Below are 19,383 nucleotides of genomic sequence, written 5' to 3'. Positions count from 1 at the left end.
TTACCTGTGAAAGACTAGGCTGTATAACTAGCATCTAGCAATGCACTAAATCCAGCAGTCAGAGTATCCAAGAGTGGATTTTTTCCTATAACCGTCTGGGCTGTAAGCTTTTTTCCTCAGTATTGAGGGCCAATATTGATATGTTTTGATTGAAGCTCCAGATGGCGTCTGTTTGAGCCAGTATCAGCTTCTGCTGCTGAGTAACACACTCCCACGCCACACTGGAGAATAGATTTGGTCAGGGAGGAACCTCCGTGATATCAGCAGTGAACAAAAACGATCTGTTGACGTCTGTCCTGTTTGTCCAACCATCCAGTGAAGTACAAGTTACAAGTTAAGTTATATGAACAGAAACGCATAGAATCTATAGTTTTTAAGTGGGTGTGCTGTTGGTCGTCCTTCAGGAGCCCGTCTGCAGGAGGAGCAGCTGGAGGCAGCCAGAGCTCAGTACCGCCGCTGGCTGAAGAAGCTGCTTCCTGGCAGCAGCAGCACCGACCCACCAGGCAACGCCCCCTTCCCAGAGTTCAAGAGTCACATGAGAAGAAACTCGGAGAGAGTTCAGGATATACTGAAAGATGAGCCAAAGAAGTATTCACTGAGGAAACCAGGCTCAATGCTGAAGGTACGGTATTTTAGGTGACTCAGGACACTCAGATGACTCTGTGAAATTTGTGGGTAATCCAACATTGCTAAAGACAAATTCAAGAAATGAGTGAAACCCCAGTGGTTAAAAAAAACAACATAAGAATCACCTCATGTCTTCATTCGGTCAGAGGGATATAGCCATAGATGTCATCAGTGAGCTCTCGTTTTAACATCACATAATGAAGTCAGAGGATCTGCTTTCACCTTGTCATTCATTTAAAGGAATAGTTCTGGTGTTTCTCAGTGTGGTTGTATGAGGTACTTCTCCATAGTCAGTGTATTACCTACAGTAGATGACGGTCGGCAGTTTGGAGAAACAGACAGAGTTAGCGCACCTAAAAAAGGCCCACCTAAAAAAACATCAATATCAGTTTAAGTGTGCGCCGTATTTAGAATATTTTCACTACTTTAACTCGCCATCAGGCGGCCCTTTCTGACGGGGAACTGAAGCCGTTGTATCCATCGGTTAGTTAGTTTATGTTACTGTTTGACTTTGGTTAGTTCGATTTCACCAATGTTACACAATAACACAAACTAACTAACCGATGGCAGCAGCAGTAGACCAGCAACTCTCGTGTTCTGAGAGGTTAAATTACTGTTTTTTTCCAATGGAGTCTGGTGGCTTTAGTGAAAGGATAGATGGATACAACGGCTTCAGTTCCCCGTTGGAAAGGGCTGTCTGATGGCAAGGTAAAGTGGTGAAAATATTTTTAATATAGCGTACACTGATACACACTGATAGCGATTTTTTTAGATGTTTAAAATCTGTTCTGCCGCTGCCCTCGTCCACAGCAGTACATTACTTTGGTAACTCCTGTCTATTTCTCCAAGCTGGAGGCGTGTCGACCGTCATCTACTGTAGATAATACACTGACTATGGATAAATACCTCATACAACCCGCACTGAGAAACACCCAAACTATCCCTTTAAAGCCAAACTAAGAAGCTTTGTTGACCCTAAAGGCCACATGGTGGAATTCTGTTTTGTCTTCTGAACTCTGAGGGGCTGCTTTTGCGGCTGCTAAACCTGCAGAAGTAAGACAAAAAGAAATTGTGTAAATTCTCGAAGCACGCGCAAACCGAGGCGGATTATGGGACAGCAGGCCCCTGAGACCGGACGCGTAAAAGGCCCCCCCCCCCCGGCAGGCCATGACTTGCAGCCAACAGCACAATAACTACATTTTATACACACAATTAACACCAACAGGATATTAAGCTTCACAGCACAGGAACACTCAAAGCCAACAGCACAGTAACTAGAAATAAATTCACCTGCATCTCAACAGTGATGTTAAAAGTTGGTCTGGTTGCAGCTGACTGTAATAACCTTCAGTTTGTAAGCTAACGGACGTTTTGTGTGTTGCAGCCTTTTCCTCAACTGTCTGTGATGAACTTGGGCGACAACGAAGCCGAGGAAAAGACGAGCGTGGCTCTGGCCCCGGGCCCCTGTGAGGACCACCGCCTCAGCAGCAAAAACAACGCCATCTCCAGACGCGCCTCTCAGTTCAACAAGTACCACTACACGTCAGTTTAAGTTACAATCTTTATTCAACAAAAAGATACTTGAGAAAATCACAGAGGGTTTTATGCTCATGCGTGCTATGTTCTATGTTCTGTTGCTTCTTACAGTGAATTCAATAAGCAGCATTCGTTCCTGTACAAGCGGACGGCGCTGCCTCTGACCGACGAGGAGAAGAGCGTCTTCACTTTTCATGAACCTGACATGAAGACATCCGCTGTCCAGCCTTTCAGGAATATTAGAAGCCAGAACCCACAAAAACTGTACACTGAAGACCAATAAGCATTAAACTAAGATCTTGTGCAATTATTAATTATAGCACTAAGAGCACTTTGAATAAAGCTCAAAAAACGCCATCAGAAGAGAACGCCCATTTTCCAAAAAGTGTTATCTTTGAAGCCACGGTTATTAAAATACAGTAACTAATAACATAAATCTCTTAATTTATTAATCAGATGTACAGATATGATCAATCAAAGTGAGCACTAATAGAAGAGAAAAGATCATTGGAACCGTGAATTGTCTGAATAGAGGAGACGCTTCTATAGAGGCGAAGTCCCTTCCCACCACATGGGACCTCATTTCGGAATAAATATAAATGGTAGTCAACGGAAAGAGATAAAAAAATGTTTAGATCCCGTTTGAATTGCTCCATGAATCACACAGATGATGTTTGACAATTTAAAAGATAAGTTTGCGAGTCCAGAAAGTCTCCGTTTGTCGTAGTGTCATTTAGTTTTGTGTGAAACCGTTGAACTAAATCTCTCGTCTATACGTCACCAACACTAGCTAGCTAACGTAGCTATGTTCCACGCACAGATGAAACGTTGTCTTACCTGATGTGTTTCATCCAGCGACTCAAGGTGTTTTTATCAGCTGGGAGGAGAAAGAACAAGCTAAATGATACTGAGACAAATTGAGACTTTATTGACTCGCAAAATGATCTTTTAAATTGACAAACATCGTACGTGTGGCACAATTCAAACTCCGAAATAAGGTCCCATGGCGATCCACCAGAGAGGGGCTTGGCCTCTCCATCACGGTCACCCGGGAGAGCTCAGTATGTTCTTTCAAGAGGGTGAGAGCAGACGTAAGCTCGGTTCTCCAAGACCTCCTTGGCAATCTTCTTGATGTCGGCATCGTTGTTCTCAGGAGAGTCTGGAACGGGATCGACATGAGATTTACAAAACACAACATTAATCTCATCTGTCTGGATCGTGTCACCGGATAACTCTGGATTACATGCAGGTCATTAAAAAAAACAAAAAAACACACACAGTGTGAAAATGAAAAGCAGCGAGGGGTTGGAGTGTTGGTATGTGGGGGTTTGTTGGGGAAATTCCGCAACACATGCAAGTCTTTTGTACTGAGATGCAGTAAAAAAAAAAAAAAAAAAGGGGGTGAGGGGCTGTTCTCAATTACCATTTTCATGTTGTACTTACGTTTTTGCAACTGAGTCATCATATAATTGTTCTTGAAGAAAGCCTCGCTGCAGAATGTGTTTGCGAGCAGCACCTAGAAAAATTAACAACGCTCACTCATCAAAACCTGCAACTGGAAAACACTCTAGATACAGTATGATGCAGGAGGCCGTTCACATGTCAGAAAGTCATCAAATGTGAAGTGAGATGATTGCACACATTTATAGCTTCAATATTCATCCGCAGACACGAGACAACACGTGGAAACATTAGGCACACATTTCATCAATAACACAACAAAAATATATATCACAGTAGCACTTTTCTACACATCATGGAAAGAAGTCCAAAACCAAACATGAAGAATGAAGCTTTTATAATCACAGTGGATCTACGCTGGATGAAAGCTTAATGATTGAAGCCATATTCGCTTTTAAAATTATTCAGAACTTTGGTTTGGATTACTCCGTGATCCTCAGGCGAAACATTTCAGCCTTAAACAAAAAGACACAAATGACTATTTTTGGAAAGGAATTCAGTCAGACAGGATCTCTACAGTCTCTCTCTGTGTGTGCGTGTTTTACATAAAATACAAAAGGTGGGCCGCAGCACAGAGGAGAGGAACACCGCTGCCCATCTGAAACACAGACATGCTGTTGCAAAAGAGGATAATACGAAGCATTCGCTGCCTTCTTTAGCGTCTCTCTGTTGAGTGGTTGTGTGCTCTGTTTGGCTCCACATCGCACAGCGACCTACAGTTAGTGTCGACACTCTGACATCCCGTTCTCCACCTACGTCTGCTCTGATTCAAACTGTTTTCCCCATGAAGGTGGAGCAGCACAGGTTACTACCATATAAGAAGTGGACGTAGTCACCGTGACGTCACTCATTGGTTTGTGGACGTTTTGAAGCCTCGAGTTCGGCATTTTAGCCGTCGCCATCTTGGTTTATTTTGCAACCAGAAGTGACACTAGAGGGTGGAGCTAAGTCCAACCGAACGCTGAACACACTTTGGCTTTCACTGAAAGAGTCTAAACCACAACATATGCCAAGCTTTTCTTCTTAAGTTACTCAAAATTTCCAAAAGAAGACAGTTTTCAGCAGTCCTTCTCACTTTATGGCATGCAAGTGTGCTCTTTGAGAGTCAGTGTCAGCAAAGAACGGATATTACCAAGAAGTGAAAGTCAATTGCAACATCAGCACCAAGCAGCAGAGCTACGCTTCCACCATTTTGGACTGAAAGCGACTCCCGGACGCCAGTTAAACGTCCGCCTACAAAGTGGCGTACAAAAGTAAAAACTAAATTATTTCTATTCTATTTTCATATTCTATGAAATAGTGAAAATAATAGCTATATTAAATCTAAGTAACTACTGATTTGAGTTAACAAGTCACATGCCGATAACAATTAAATTAAACATGTTTGCAAGGAAAAAAAGAAGAATAAAAGAACACAGAATCAGAGGTGACCTCACGTTGTGACGCGCTGCTGCTGCTTTAATTGTTTTCAGCTCCAACAGCTCGATGCAGTGAAAGCAGCCTGATCTAATTACATAACAATGTGTGTTTTATTAAAAAGGAAACTTTGATGGTTTTCAACCAGCTTTGTATGATTATAATATGGGTAGAATATGCAAATGATCAATGTTTAACTTCCCTTCATGTTGCCAACACGACAGATTGTACTTCCTACACAGGGAGAGAGGCGTGTTGTAATGCTGGAATCGGACATGTGGGGCTCCTTATATGAGCCAGAATACAGTGTGGAGGAATTACGGCGTATGGACGAGGAAGAGGTCGCCACAGCCAAAAATCAGGCACCGCCAGCAACGAGCCCAGTGCATTCTGGTTGTCGTAGGTTTTCTACCCTTTGAGCAAAAAGGGAATACCACAGCCCCTTTTTTCTGTTTTCTCTGGTCATGTAGCACCAATTTCAAAAATAATTGCCTCTTTCTACTGCATAGACAGCCCAGTTTAAAGAAAAGAACATTATTTAAAAAAAATTGTATTGTGGAGCGTTTCTGCTGCTGTCAGCTCTTTCTTTCTACATAGAGTTTGCCTTTCATATTGGCCATTTCATTTCATTATAAATGTCATTTATATTTATTTTAGACAGAAAGGTTAAGAAACGTGTGGTAATTTGTAAATAATAGTAATAATCCACAATTAAAAACCCCGTACTATATTCATTCATGGAGCTCTCCAAGTCACTGCATGTTCTACAACACTGTCCGGCACATATTTCAGAATAAAAGCCTTGTTTTAACAAATGAAGGAATTCTGTACACAGAAAAAAACGCTTGAGGGCTTTTATTTTGAAATGAAAGTGTTGATTTAAAAATAAATCTTTACCTTTTCCCATCTTCGTAACATTTTCTACAGATGAAGACATCGAAACTGTAACTGAAAATTTAACGTTTCATTCAGTTTTACGTGTTAGAATGTGCTGCGTTTAAGTTTCACTTTCACTTTTACAACATAGACGAGTGAGACGCGCATCTCAGGCGGGCAGTGTGGCTGCTCTGACCTGTTAACACGGACGCCCAAATAAAAAAACAACAGGTAACGCAGCCGTCATGCGCTGCTGAGGTTCCCAGTGTGGACAAGGCTTTAAAATGAAGCTGTTTTATAACCAGATAAAAGTTCCTCATGGTAACTTTGACCAATCCAGCGTAACTACTCACGTTTTACTCGCCCGAACACACTTCAAGTCTATTTACTTCGATTTTTTACGTGCATAACTAGTAGTGATTGTGTGTTCGGCTCTGAGCGTCCGCCAAAACCTAGGTGATCTACACTCAGTTCGGTGCCTGAACGCATTCTGTGTAGACACAGATGGAGGACTGAAGCTGTTTAGACATGGTGTGAGGATAAATATCCACTATGGTAGTGTATGGAATGAGTGAGGCAGCTGCTTACTGTCAGTTATAAATGGTAATAGAGAAACTGATGTGTGTGAGGTAAATGGAAAAATGCTTTCAATATGAAAGATAGAGAAATTGACTCAAGATGAATATTAACTCCAGGTGTATAGGAGGCCGATAGCCTTTGAAGTTCTGACCGTGGACTCTTTGGACTAATGTTCACCGTACATGTTTTGTAGCTGGGTCCATAACGGTTAATAGAAGATTTTCAGTTCCTTAACAGGTCTTAATTTAAGCTGTGGTGTGTGTGTGTGTGTGAGTGTGTGTGTGTGTGTGTGTACTGTACACACCTCGTGGTCGTGATTCCTGAGCCCGATACTGATGGAGCGGCTGGTTCTGGAAAGGACAGCCGTCATAGCGTAGAGGTTGATCAGCACATCTGCTACTCTCTTCAGGATGAGCTGCTCATCCACGATGGTCTGACGTCAACGGAAAAAAAACAAGAACACTTCAATCATCGATCGTTTCCAACCTCTGAGGTGAATTCAGTTGCTTCTGCTTTGATTGATAACATCATCATAATAACCAATTCTTTGAGCGAAGGAATACAATCTTCAGACTTGTCAGAACGTTTTCCAGGACTCTTTATTAATCAAGCTTTAAATGTCCCATATTGTAAAAAGTGAGATTTTTATGTCTTTTATATTATAAAGTGTTTTATAAATACTGTTAAACTATCAAAACGCTCAATATAGAGAGAAATACACACAGCCTGTATTTTATAGAAATTGCGGGTTTGAAACAAGCCGTTAGGATTTCTGTCCATTTGTGATGTCAATATATAGATCATTACACGGTGTGACGGCCCCTGCCTCACTACTGAGATGCCAGTGTGGATTTGCCATGTGTCCTTGAAGGTATCACGGGAGAAGACGCCTGATGCAGAGCACCTGATGCTGGCGCGCCCTGAGCATAAAAGCCCCAATCAAGTTGATGTTACTGACTGACACACTCCACATTTGTAGCTATTTCTGTATTTCTTTAATTTATTTACAATAAATATCTTTAATTTTCAATCATTCACTGCGTCCTTTCCCGTATTTGTCATGGCCTAGGAGCCGGGCTTTGACAAATAGGGGGCTCGTCCGGGATTTAAACCCAGAACCTCTCGCTATGACGCACGGTTTTAAACATATATATTCTAAATGTGTCCCAGTTTATTTCCTGTTGCAGTGTATGTGAATAACATCAGCTGACAGGAAGTAAACATGGACCCAAGCTGTTGCCTAGCAACGCAATTCCGTTGAAATGCACTAAAACGGAACGTTTCAGACAGAGACTACAGGTATATTCAGGCAGACAGGATGAGGAAAATAAAGTGTTTTTTTTTAAATTAGAGCATGTGAACATGTTTTAGTAGAACATTTTTTTATTTTACATGATCGAAATACATTTTGAAATGAAAATGAGGCTTTGAATAAGCCCAGTGGGGTTTCTGCCTCTTCCAGCACTGTGTATGTTATTTTTTGTTATATATAATAGTGCAAAAACAAAAATTGTTTCTGTAATACAGCGAGGAAAAAACAGTAATTGTGCATAATTTTGTAATTTATCAGGTTATCAAATAATTTTCTTGCAAACTTCAACCCACAAAAGTTATGGAGGAAGACGACAGGAGAGGACTCTGAAATAAAATGTGTTCTGAGCTCGGCTGAGCTCTCACTCACTCGCTGCTCCTCGGGACACAGTTTGGATTGAGCTCTTGAGTTGTGATTAATGACTTCCTGTGTTTGGAGGTTGTTTGACAGAGTCCATACAGAGACCAGGATCACAGCTGGGCTAATATGTGATACCTCTGGTGTCTAGGTTAGAGGGAACGGGATGCTCTTATCTCTCAGAGGGTTTAAATCTTTCTGACCTCTCAGTGTTGATCATTAAGCTTATTTACTTTGATTTAAACAGTTTGAACTTGTTCCAGGTTTTATTCTGAAGACTGTAGCGTGATGAAAAAAAAAGCCCTCTTGAGGACTCTTCTCGTGTATTGGTTCAAAATGGAGGCAAACGATACAGGAAGTGGGGATTTGGAAAGCCGACCTGTTTCCAAGAGGTTTATAGGTTCTGTGGGGACGCCGTGATTACAAAAGCACAGCGAAGGAGGAAAGAGAGAACAGTCTGGAGCAGCTGTGTGAACACCAGCTCAGAAACACTGATTGGAAGATATGAACGGATATCTACCGTCATTATTAAACAACTTATTTTAGCCATGTAAAGACAAATGGGAATATTGTTCAAAGAGGAATTGGGAACATTTCACCGCTTTTCCAAAATGTAAAATCATTTAAATGTATTTGAATTACCTTTCCATATCTGTACAGCAGGCTCTCCACAGTCGATCCAAACAGGTTGACGTTCTGCTCCAACTTCTTTGCACTTTCCTGTGAACAGAAAACTCTCATGAGCTTCGACTAAGACACCTGAAGTTTGAAGAAAATTCTCTCCTTTAAATAAAAGTTCTTACTGTCAAGCTGGGATGCACCACTCCATCTTTCCCCGTCAGGCCGAGGTCCGCTGAGCTTCCGAATGAGCTCCTCAGTTTCTTGCCCACCATGCCCAAAGCCATACCTATATTTCCTTTCTTCATCTCCCTGCAGGCAGAGCACAGAAAACACTGAGAGGTTAAAGACCCCTCTGGAAGTTTAACTAGTTTCCTCCCAGGGTCACAATTCTATAAGCTCTACTGTTTCTACCCGGATGACAATACAGCTACACCAAATGAAGTCTCAGCACATCACAGCGTGCAGCGCCCAAAGTTGGGCTTTGCTCGACGCAGCGAAAAGTCGTCGTGACGCGGTACAAGCCGTTGGAAATAACGGGTTTCAGAGCGCAGTGGTGCCGTTGTCTTATTGTGCCTGAAAGGGACTTCAGTGGGTGAGAGATGGAGAGAGAAATGGAGAGAAATATTGATGAAACTGATGAATATTAGCCTAGTTTATGCCAGAGATTCAGATTATTCAGTTTTCTTTCCTGAGAATTAAAAGAAAAATTAGAAGTAGGCCTATTTAACATAAAAATGTTGTTGCAGTGTAGTTCATATTTTGTTATTTTCATTCTTTAAAAGTCACCAGAATGCAGGAAGCAAAGTCTCTGAAACTCAAATGTTTCTGGGGGAGAACCCACAGATGCTTTGGGTTAGAAATCCTCCCTATTTTTGAGCTCTCAAAGTTAGCAAGCATGTACACAACCTTGTGATGGTATTTTAGTGAGGATTATTTACACAGAAGAAAATAAATAGTGTGATCACGGCCACACGGATTCACAGGATTCACAGCATTCAAAGGATTCAGCTAAAAACATTGAATTATCTCTGAAAATGACTCCTGTGATGTGATGCAGCGTTTAAGACCAGAGAACATTTAAAGCTGCACCAATCAGTATTTTTATGATAACAATGGAGCAAATGATTATGTATAAAGTGAAACATGATCACCTCGGCTCTACAGAGTTTAAGGTCTTTCAGCTCGTTGTGATTTTCTGGCCTGAAAATGTACTTTTTAGATTCTCATCAGCATCATTTCCAGCTGCAGCAAAGAAAAAAAACAACAACTGCACACTACGAGCTCAGCACCAAACCGCAAATAAATTAAACATACTTTATTTTGCCTGTGAGGACTTTGCCAGCGTGCTGCATCCCAGTGAGAGCGATGTACATCCTCAGGATTTCATTGGTACCCTGAAAAACAACAACAGAGTCTAAATATGGCCCACCATCAATTTCACATCTGTTGTACTAAAGTATCTGTAAGTGTTAATACAGACCACGACAAAGAACACAATAAAAAGGTGGTGTCTGTGTGTGTGAGGGTGGGAGGGGGTGGACTGTGGGATAATAAGGCACCACACTGTGAAATATTTCCTATCAATAAAACATGGAAAATCACATTTAAAAAACCTGATTATGACTGATTGATTAACACCTTATGACACACAGAAAAACAGTTTAAATGTTTGATGAGCTGCTGCTGCTTCGTCCATTCATCCAACTACAGGAAGAATCCATCAGCCTCTTCTAAAAATAATCCATCTAAGATTTCAGAGTCAAATTTGCCACCTGGTGGCCACTAACAGAATGGATCATCTTAACAAACCAACTACAGTACAGTAGTAGTAGTAGTAGTAGTAGTAGTAGCAGTAGTAGTAGTAGTAGCAGTAGTAGTAGCGGTAGTAGTAGTAGTAGTAGTAGTAGTAGCAGTAGCAGTAGTAGTAGCAGTAGCAGCGGTAGTAGTAGCAGTAGTAGTAGTAGTAGTAGTAGTAGTAGTAGTAGTAGCAGTAGCAGTAGTAGTAGTAGCAGTGGTAGTAGTAGTAGTAGTAGTAGTAGTAGCAGTGGTAGTAGTAGTAGTAGTAGTAGTAGTAGTAGTAGTAGTAGTAGCAGTAGCAGTAGTAGTAGCAGTAGTAGTAGCGGTAGTAGTAGTAGTAGTAGTAGTAGTAGTAGCAGTAGCAGTAGTAGTAGTAGTAGCAGTAGCAGCGGTAGTAGTAGCAGTAGTAGTAGTAGTAGTAGTAGCAGTAGCAGTAGCAGTAGTAGCAGTGGTAGTAGTAGTAGTAGTAGTAGTAGTAGCAGTGGTAGTAGTAGTAGTATTAGTAGTAGTAGTAGTAGCAGTAGCAGTAGCAGTAGCAGTAGCGGTAGTAGTAGCGGTAGTAGTAGCAGTAGTAGTAGCAGTAGTAGTAGTAGCAGTAGCAGTAGCAGTAGTAGTAGCAGTGGTAGTAGTAGTAGTAGTAGTAGCAGTAGTAGTAGTAGTAGCAGTAGTAGTAGTAGCAGTAGTAGTAGTAGTAGCAGTAGTAGCAGTAGTAGTAGTAGCAGTAGTAGTAGTAGTAGCAGTAGTAGTAGTAGCAGTAGTAGTAGTAGCAGTAGTAGTAGTAGTAGTAGCAGTGGTAGTAGTAGTAGTAGTAGTAGTAGTAGTAGTAGCAGTGGTAGTAGTAGTAGTAGTAGTAGTAGTAGCAGTGGTAGTAGTAGTAGTAGTAGTAGCAGTAGTAGTAATCCCACCCACATAAGAGATGTTTGACTCGCAACCAACCAAACTATATGGACCGATCAGCCATAACATGTCAGACCACTGAGAGGTGAAGTGAATAACAATGATTATCTTGTTACCATGGCACCTGGCAGTGTAGGGGCTGGGGGGGGGGTATATTAGACAGCAAGTGAACATTTTGAACCTTGTGTTAGAAAAAAAAAAAATTTGTATTCACTCGACCCAGATTTAAAAAAAAAAAAAAAAAAAAGGTAGCCTGCTAAACAACACCATGCACACAAAGTGCAGATGTTCCTCTGTTTGGGGTGCCGACCAAACAGAAAAAGGATGTTTGAAAGGATTCAGCGAGTGTCACATTAAAGATGAGGTCACAGCAGTTTCATGTGGCGTCGCTTCGGCGATGAGGAGAGAATCCTGCCTACACTGGGGGGGGGGGGGGTACTATCTGCCATGGAATACTAAATGAAGAAAAAGAAACCTGCCACCAAAAATGAGTCGAATCGACTCGAACCATGCAGTGGAAATAAGACATAATGTTCTTTTCACCCTGAACATGACCTCTCTGGTGTCCTCAGTGGGAACTATGATTTGAATGAGTACCTCAAAGATGGGCAGGATGCGGCAGTCCCTGACGAAGCGCTCATAGGGGTAGTTCTTTGTATAACCCAGACCTCCGAGGATCTGAAGAGCTTCACTGACACAAATCCAGCCTCCCTCTGAGCTGAACACCTGAACAGAAGACGGAGGTACGCATCATCATCATGAGACATTTTGTTTTATATGAAAAGAATAAACGCGGTCTTACCTTAACCATGGCAGCCTCTAGAGAACAGTCCGGAAGCCCCGGTCTGTCCATCATCCCCGCCGTCAGGTACGCCATGCTCTCCATCACAAAGGCATTAAGAGCCATCAATGCAAACTTCTCCTACAGTAACAGGAGAGAAACACACCTTATTCAGCGGCTCTGAGTGCTGCTGATTATCCACTCCAGTGAGAGGAAAGAAAAGTGGTCTGTACCTGAATCATCCCAAATTCAGCCAGGCTTTTGTTGAACTGCTTCCTGGTCACGGCGTACTCAGATGTCATTTCTACAGAAAGCCAGACATGAGATGACGTCAAACCGAAGACATTTTTACAAACATGGAAGTTCTTTATCCGTTATGTCTGTTTGGAGGTTTTTACCGATCAGTTTTTTAATCATTCCAGCTGAAGAACTGCCCATACTGAACCTCCCTGAGTTCAGGATGTTCATGGCGACCTGTCCCAACACAAAGCCAAGAGGTTGGTGAACACATCAACACGCCCTCACGGATACAGTAGGTGGATAAAGGATAACGTTTTTACCTTGAATCCACCTCCTATTTCTCCTATTACATTCTCCACAGGCACTGGGACGTTGTCAAAGGACACTTCACAAGCTGAAAAAGTCAAACAGTTTAATTACAAATGACATGAACTCTACCAAATAGTGCTGCACGGTATACGGATACTAGAAAGGTATCGCGATACCCTGCCGTTAAAACCAGTACGATACCCCGTTTTATTAGTACCTGTACTTTAAGAATGACCGTGTGTGTGTGCAGCGCTCTGCTTTAGAGGACGCCATCAGGATTGGGATCTCGTGGGAGCAGGCAGTTATTACTTTGCAGCTGGTGGAGCAAGTGGTCATATAATACAATGTAGTGATAACCAGAAGAATGGCGTGAACAAATGAAGTTGAAATGAAGATTAACGCAGGTAATGAACACATACTTGCCAACCCTCCCGATGGCTCTGTACAGCATGTAAAAGCCATAAGCCCTATACTGTTTCCTCAATGACAACAATACAGCTACACCAAATGTTGTATTCTGGGGGAAGAGAGCTGCTGGTGGTTTGAGCTGCGCTCTCCGCTGGGCTCAGTTAAAAGTCCCCTGAACGCAGGAAACAAAGTCTCTGAAAGCCACCGCTTTGGTTCTGAAATCCTCCTTATTTTTGAGGTCTTAAGGTTGGCAGGTATGCCTGAACCGCTCACCGACTGCACAGTCTCGCTCTGAGCTGGCGTCTCTATCAGCAGAACTCCCTTCAACAGAACAAGGAAATAACAGTGCGGCTCTAACTACCGATCAAATGTAGCGATGAAATTAGATTCACCATCTTTTCTGAATCTGTCTAAGCATCTCCTGTTATTCAGCAAACACATAATCCACCCAAGAGCACTTGTTAAAGTGTTATTTTACCGTGTCTCTGTAACGTGAAATGGACGGAGAGGAAAAACAGTCCGGCGGGCGGCGACAGAGACATTCGCTTCACAAACACCACTTCGACACAACTTCCTTCCTCCGTCTTCCTAATTTTAGCAGCTTTTCCATCTTTTTTGTGGGGTTTTTAGTTGTGGAAGCCTCTCAGTGTCTCATGTGTATGTATGTATCGAGATATTTAAACAGGGTATCGTTTCGAAGTCATAACTTTGGTATCGTGACTGCACTACTACCGAGACCACCCCCGTGTGTTCATCCTTACTGTTGGAGCCCCGGATGCCCAGCTTGTCCTCCGGCTTGCCGCTGGTGATGCCCCCGAAAGCCCTCTCCACGATAAACGCCGAAATCTTGTCTTTCTTCACGCCATCTACCTCCACCTCCGTCCTGGCAAACACCGTCATAATATCTGCCGTGGCTCCGTTTGAAATCCAAAACTGATCAAACACAAATTGAAAAGGATCTTTAGAGTTTAGGGCAAAATTAATAATGTGAGAGGATGAAAGTTTGAAGTCCAGATTAAAAACATTCGTCTCTCACCTTGGAGCCGTTGATCAGGTAATGTTTTCCGTCTTCTGACAGGGTTGCGCGGGTCTGAATGGAGGCGGCATCACTTCCACTGAAATGAACAAACGGAGTGTAAATCGAGCTAATCCAACCAAAGTATAGATCGACTGATTAATCGACAAGTATCTAACCAGACCCGAGTGCCATTTGGGTACGTTTACACGCCGTTTAATGTGCTGCAGCTGAGCAGCTAACTGACGTGCTTTTCCCCGGTGAACGTTGGTTTAGTGGCTCGTTCAACAAGCGAAGCTGCAGGACAAGACGTGTGTTCATGTTCGATAAGGAGGAGACTTTAGAAAGCTAATGTGGGTTGTTTGTTCAGTCTGTAGCATACAATAAGAAACAGTAAAGAAAACCTTGATTGCTTTGTTTTGTTTACAAGAAAACTCCCCAGGCCAGTTTTAAACTAACTGCTAACGGCGAGCACACCTCCGGGGTAAACTGACCACAAACTAATTAACCTCCGTTACTTCGTTGTGTATTTTACAGAACATACAGGACTGTCCAGATGACTCATGTATGAACAGAACGGCAGCTGTAGGCAAGAAATGAGATGTCAGCGCCGTTACCTTCCAGGCTCCGTCAGACAGAAAGCTGCGATGTGTTCTCCTGAGGCCAGTTTGTGCAGATACTTCTGCTTCTGGGCTTCGTTTCCTGCGATCAGGATCCCCTGAAACACCAAACAGCTGTTAGCCAATCACACAGAGGGAAAAACCTTTTGATCGTGTTATCATAGATAGACTTTCCCTCCAGTTTCTCCACATCACAGACATGCAGCTGATGAGTTTCATATATAATATTATTTTATTTTGTACCTTCAGTCCGATGGCTTGATGTGCAGCCAGCGTTACAGCAATAGAGCCGTCTAACGAGGTGATCTCTGCCAGTCGTGCATACACGGTGTTGGTCAATCCGAGACCACCTGGGATAACAAAAATAAAAACCTTCAACTTGTGGTAGTAAGACACAGAGGGACAATTACTCAGGGTTCCCACACCTTCAAATTCAAGGACTTTGCAAAGACTTTCCATTCCCAATTCCCTCAAATCCAAGGACCAAACACAACATAGTTCGAGACACGGACACTGATACACCCATGGAGTTACTTTAATTGATTTACTGCAGGCTCTGCATCACAATCATCTTACCATACTCCTCAGGAATCATGATTCCAAACAGCCCGAGCTCCTTCAACCCATTCATAGTCTCTGGAGGGATACTGGCTTCTCGGTCAATCCTCGCCGAGTCAACTGAAATCACAATAAACAGTCATTCATTGTCAAGTCATCAAATTACTCAGAGGCAACAGATTGCAATATCATTATTTTCATGCATAAAAACGTATACTGCAGGTTGCTTATTATGGAGGATGGAACTTGCCAAAATAAAAAATAAATCTATAAATAAATAAATGACTCAATAAATAAATAAATAAATATTGCATTAAACGTAGCAAAAATAATATTAAAAATAAATGTAGGCATTAATCAATTGATCAAATGTGACATAAATTGATATTTCTGTTTTAGTTTTTAATTTAGTTATTTTTGTATTAATTATCTTATTTATTTACTCTTCTGTTTATTTTTCTTTTAATTGTGTATTTTTTTTAATGTATTTATTTTTTATTGCAATTATTTTTTATTTTTTTATCCATTTTTTTATTTTATATTTATATATATTTTTAAATGTGTGTATTTATTTTTGTATTTATTTCTTTATGCATGATTTTCCCTTTCATTTCACCCCTTATTTATTTCCCCAAACTGAGTGACAGCCCCATCGTTTGCATAATGAGGCAGAAATGCATAAAGAGATGTAAAAATAAATGTGTAAAGAAATGTATAAAAAAATTAACAGAAATAAATGAGTTTTGGGAAATAAATAAGAGGTGAAATGCAAAGGGAAAATCGTGCAGAAATAAATAAATAAATGTATAAATACATAGATACACACATTTAAAATTAAATATAAAATAAATAAAGAAATAAGTGCAAAAATAAATAAATAAAAAATAAATAAAAAAATAAATACATTTAAAAGATAATAAAAATAAATGCATAAATAAATAAAAGGGAACATTAAACGGAAAAGTAAATAAATATGGGAATTAATACAAGGATAAATAAATAAAGAAGCTAATTAAAACAGAAATACCAATTTATGTCACATTTTATCGATTGATTAGCTAATGGCTACATTTATTTTTAATATTATTTTTGCTACATTTAATGACATATTTATATATTTATCGAGTCATTTAATCATTTATTTTTTTATTTCTAATAGCAGTTTTATTGAACTCTTGCATTCATCATCCTCACTCACCTTCCTCATTGAAGAATTTTTCCACGGGTGCAACAAGCTGGTTGATTTCCTCCACTTCTTCATTTCCAACTTCTGGATAAGGGAAGACCTCGGCCTGGACGACAAACATAATATTTTAGAAACTAAACTACCAGCTCCTCACAGAGAAAAAACAAAGTGTTTAAGTCATATAAACAGAATGAGAAATATGAGTTTTTTGATTTTTAATAAATTTGCAAAAAATTCTAAAAACATGTTTTTACTTTGTCGTTATGGGTTATTGGGTGTAGATTGATGGGCAAAATGGCAATTTTATCCATTAAAAATGACATCTAAAACACAATAAAGTGTGCAGAAAGGTGAAGGGGTCTGATTAGCTCTGTCAAAGTTATAATGCGTAAACACAAATTATTTTAATGCCACTAATTTCTTTAATGCATTAACGCAACTTGCAATTTTTAGGTTGTAGCGGGCTCAGTTTTAAAGCTATTTTATCCAACATGCAGTTTGGGGCAAGTCATAGTCAAGTCAGCACACTGACACACTGACAGCTGTTGTTGCCTGTTGGGCTGCAGTTTGCCATGTTATGATTGGAGCATATTGTTTTATGCTAAATGCAGTACCTGTGAGGGTTTCTGGATCAATATCTGACATTGATTAGTGTTGTTAATTGATTTATAATAATAAATATATACATACATTTGAATAAAACAGCATATTTGTCCACTCTCATGTTGATAAGAGGATTAAATACTTTACAAATCTCCGTTTATTAGATGAGATGATCATTTATTAGTCACACAGCAAAGTAATTTGCAATGTTATTGAATAATTAATACCACTTCTATAATTTTTACTCAACTTGTATTTGGACTCAACTTGACAGCATTTATGCATTTCAAGTAATTGATCTTAAAAGCTTTCAGAAAATGAACAAATCAGCAGGACTGACATAGTCCTAATGAATCCAGATATTTAAACTTAAAGATGACTTTCAGAAAGTCCTTCAACTTTAATATACTTTGACTTATGCTGTGTGTCACAAACATATCAGAGTTTCTATTGGCCCAAAGCTAACCTATGGGTGGGAGTAATGGACACAATATGCTTGTTTTGTTGGTGCAAATGGTCCCCATCTGTAGATATGCACTTTTGAACGAGACATTTTCATAATTTATATTAAATTATTTCTCTCTGACAGTGACAAGGACCCCACTTTGAGAATCACTGGGCTATAATAATGATACATACGTAACTGCAGCAACAGAGGATGTTTTATGTCACACATTAATCCAGAATTATATTCATTTCTAAGCCACTAAAACCAAACTTTTCCTGTTGCCAACAGACCTGTAGTCTCTAAGAGTCAGAGGTTAGCACAGATAACCAGGGTTAGATTTAGCTAACTAACACATATCAACTAACTAAATAGAAACACAGACGCCATCACCAGCTCACTGTCAGTTACAACAACATTAATGTTGACGGATAGGTTAGAGCTCAGATAGGTTAGAGCTCAGATAGGTTAGAGCTCAGATAGGTTAGAGCTCAGATAGGTTAGAGCTCAGATAGGTTAGAGCTCAGATAGGTTAGAGCTCAGATAGGTTAGAGCTCAGATAGGTTAGAGCTCAGATAGGTGATAGCTCAGATAGGTGATAGCTCAGATAGGTGATAGCTCAGATAGGTGATAGCTCAGATAGGTGATAGCTCAGATAGGTGATAGCTCAGATAGGTTAGAGCTCAGATAGGTTAGAGCTCAGATAGGTTATAGCTCAGATAGGTGATAGCTCAGATAGGTTAGAGCTCAGATAGGTTAGAGCTCAGATAGGTGATAGCTCAGATAGGTGATAGCTCAGATAGGTGATAGCTCAGATAGGTTAGAGCTCAGATAGGTTAGAGCTCAGATAGGTGATAGCTCAGATAGGTGATAGCTCAGATAGGTTAGAGCTCAGATAGGTGATAGCTCAGATAGGTTAGAGCTCAGATAGGTGATAGCTCAGATAGGTGATAGCTCAGATAGGTTAGAGCTCAGATAGGTGATAGCTCAGATAGGTGATAGCTCAGATAGGTGATAGCTCAGATAGGTTAGAGCTCAGATAGGTTAGAGCTCAGATAGGTGATAGCTCAGATAGGTGATAGCTCAGATAGGTGATAGCTCAGATAGGTTAGAGCTCAGATAGGTGATAGCTCAGATAGGTTAGAGCTCAGATAGGTTAGAGCTCAGATAGGTTAGAGCTCAGATAGGTTAGAGCTCAGATAGGTTAGAGCTCAGATAGGTTAGAGCTCAGATAGGTGATAGCTCAGATAGGTGATAGCTCAGATAGGTGATAGCTCAGATAGGTTAGTAGTGTCTCAGGTTGTCTCACCTTGTTCACCTGTCCCAGGAACAGGTCTTTAGTATTAACTCAGGTAGGTTAACTCACCTTGTTCACCTGTCCCAGGAACAGGTCTTTAGTATTAACTCAGGTAGGTTAACTCACCTTGTTCACCTGTCCCAGGAACAGGTCTTTAGCATTAACTCAGGTAGGTTAACTCACCTTGTTCACCTGACCCAGGAACAGGTCTTTGGCATAAGCCAGCTGTCTGTTGTTGGTCTGGATGTTTCTCTGCTGGAGGAGCTGAATGTTACCGACCAGCAGCCGATGACCGACTCTAACCGACTGACCGACCAACCTGCTGCCGCTCATCATCATTCTTCTTCTGTTCTTTAGTCCTCTACTGAGTGAAGTCTATGTGCTGTAGTCCTCTACTGAGTGAAGTCTATGTGCTGTTAGTCCTCTACTGAATGTTATGTAT

General features: G+C 40.8%; 2 protein-coding genes across 4 annotated transcripts in view; one reads left to right on the top strand and one right to left on the bottom strand.

Moving 5' to 3' along the window:
• The window catches only part of cfap92 (cilia and flagella associated protein 92 (putative)), a 16,198-nt gene extending 13,752 nt beyond the window's left edge, over nt 1–2,446 (top strand). The window contains exons 14-16 of the mRNA XM_074650053.1: nt 405–622; nt 2,012–2,169; nt 2,275–2,446. Of these exons, the coding sequence (XP_074506154.1) occupies nt 405–622; nt 2,012–2,169; nt 2,275–2,446 (548 nt within the window). The remainder of the gene's footprint in view (nt 1–404; nt 623–2,011; nt 2,170–2,274) is intronic.
• On the bottom strand, nt 2,175–19,383 carry acad9 (acyl-CoA dehydrogenase family, member 9). Of its 3 annotated transcripts, none has more exons than XM_074631698.1 (18): nt 19,125–19,383; nt 16,609–16,702; nt 15,429–15,530; nt 15,096–15,202; nt 14,850–14,950; nt 14,254–14,332; nt 13,979–14,150; nt 12,821–12,894; nt 12,659–12,734; nt 12,494–12,564; nt 12,282–12,401; nt 12,077–12,205; nt 10,100–10,179; nt 8,968–9,094; nt 8,807–8,884; nt 6,800–6,928; nt 3,607–3,679; nt 2,175–3,322 (listed from the first exon to the last, which is right to left on the bottom strand). In XM_074631698.1, exons 1-18 carry the CDS (start codon nt 19,278–19,280, stop codon nt 3,222–3,224), a joined length of 1,869 nt encoding a protein of 622 aa, XP_074487799.1. In that variant the 5' UTR covers nt 19,281–19,383; the 3' UTR covers nt 2,175–3,221. The 3 variants fall into 3 exon arrangements, with proteins under 3 accessions (XP_074487799.1, XP_074487971.1, XP_074487883.1); XM_074631870.1 differs by lacking the exon at nt 19,125–19,383 and adding an exon at nt 19,068–19,098; XM_074631782.1 differs by lacking the exon at nt 19,125–19,383 and adding an exon at nt 18,954–18,982.

Source organism: Sebastes fasciatus, chromosome 1 (assembly GCF_043250625.1).
Source record: "Sebastes fasciatus isolate fSebFas1 chromosome 1, fSebFas1.pri, whole genome shotgun sequence".
Classification (NCBI taxonomy): domain Eukaryota; kingdom Metazoa; phylum Chordata; class Actinopteri; order Perciformes; family Sebastidae; genus Sebastes; species Sebastes fasciatus.
The sequence above is the reverse complement of the archived record's forward strand: the minus strand, read 5'-3'. Positions and strand labels throughout refer to the sequence as shown.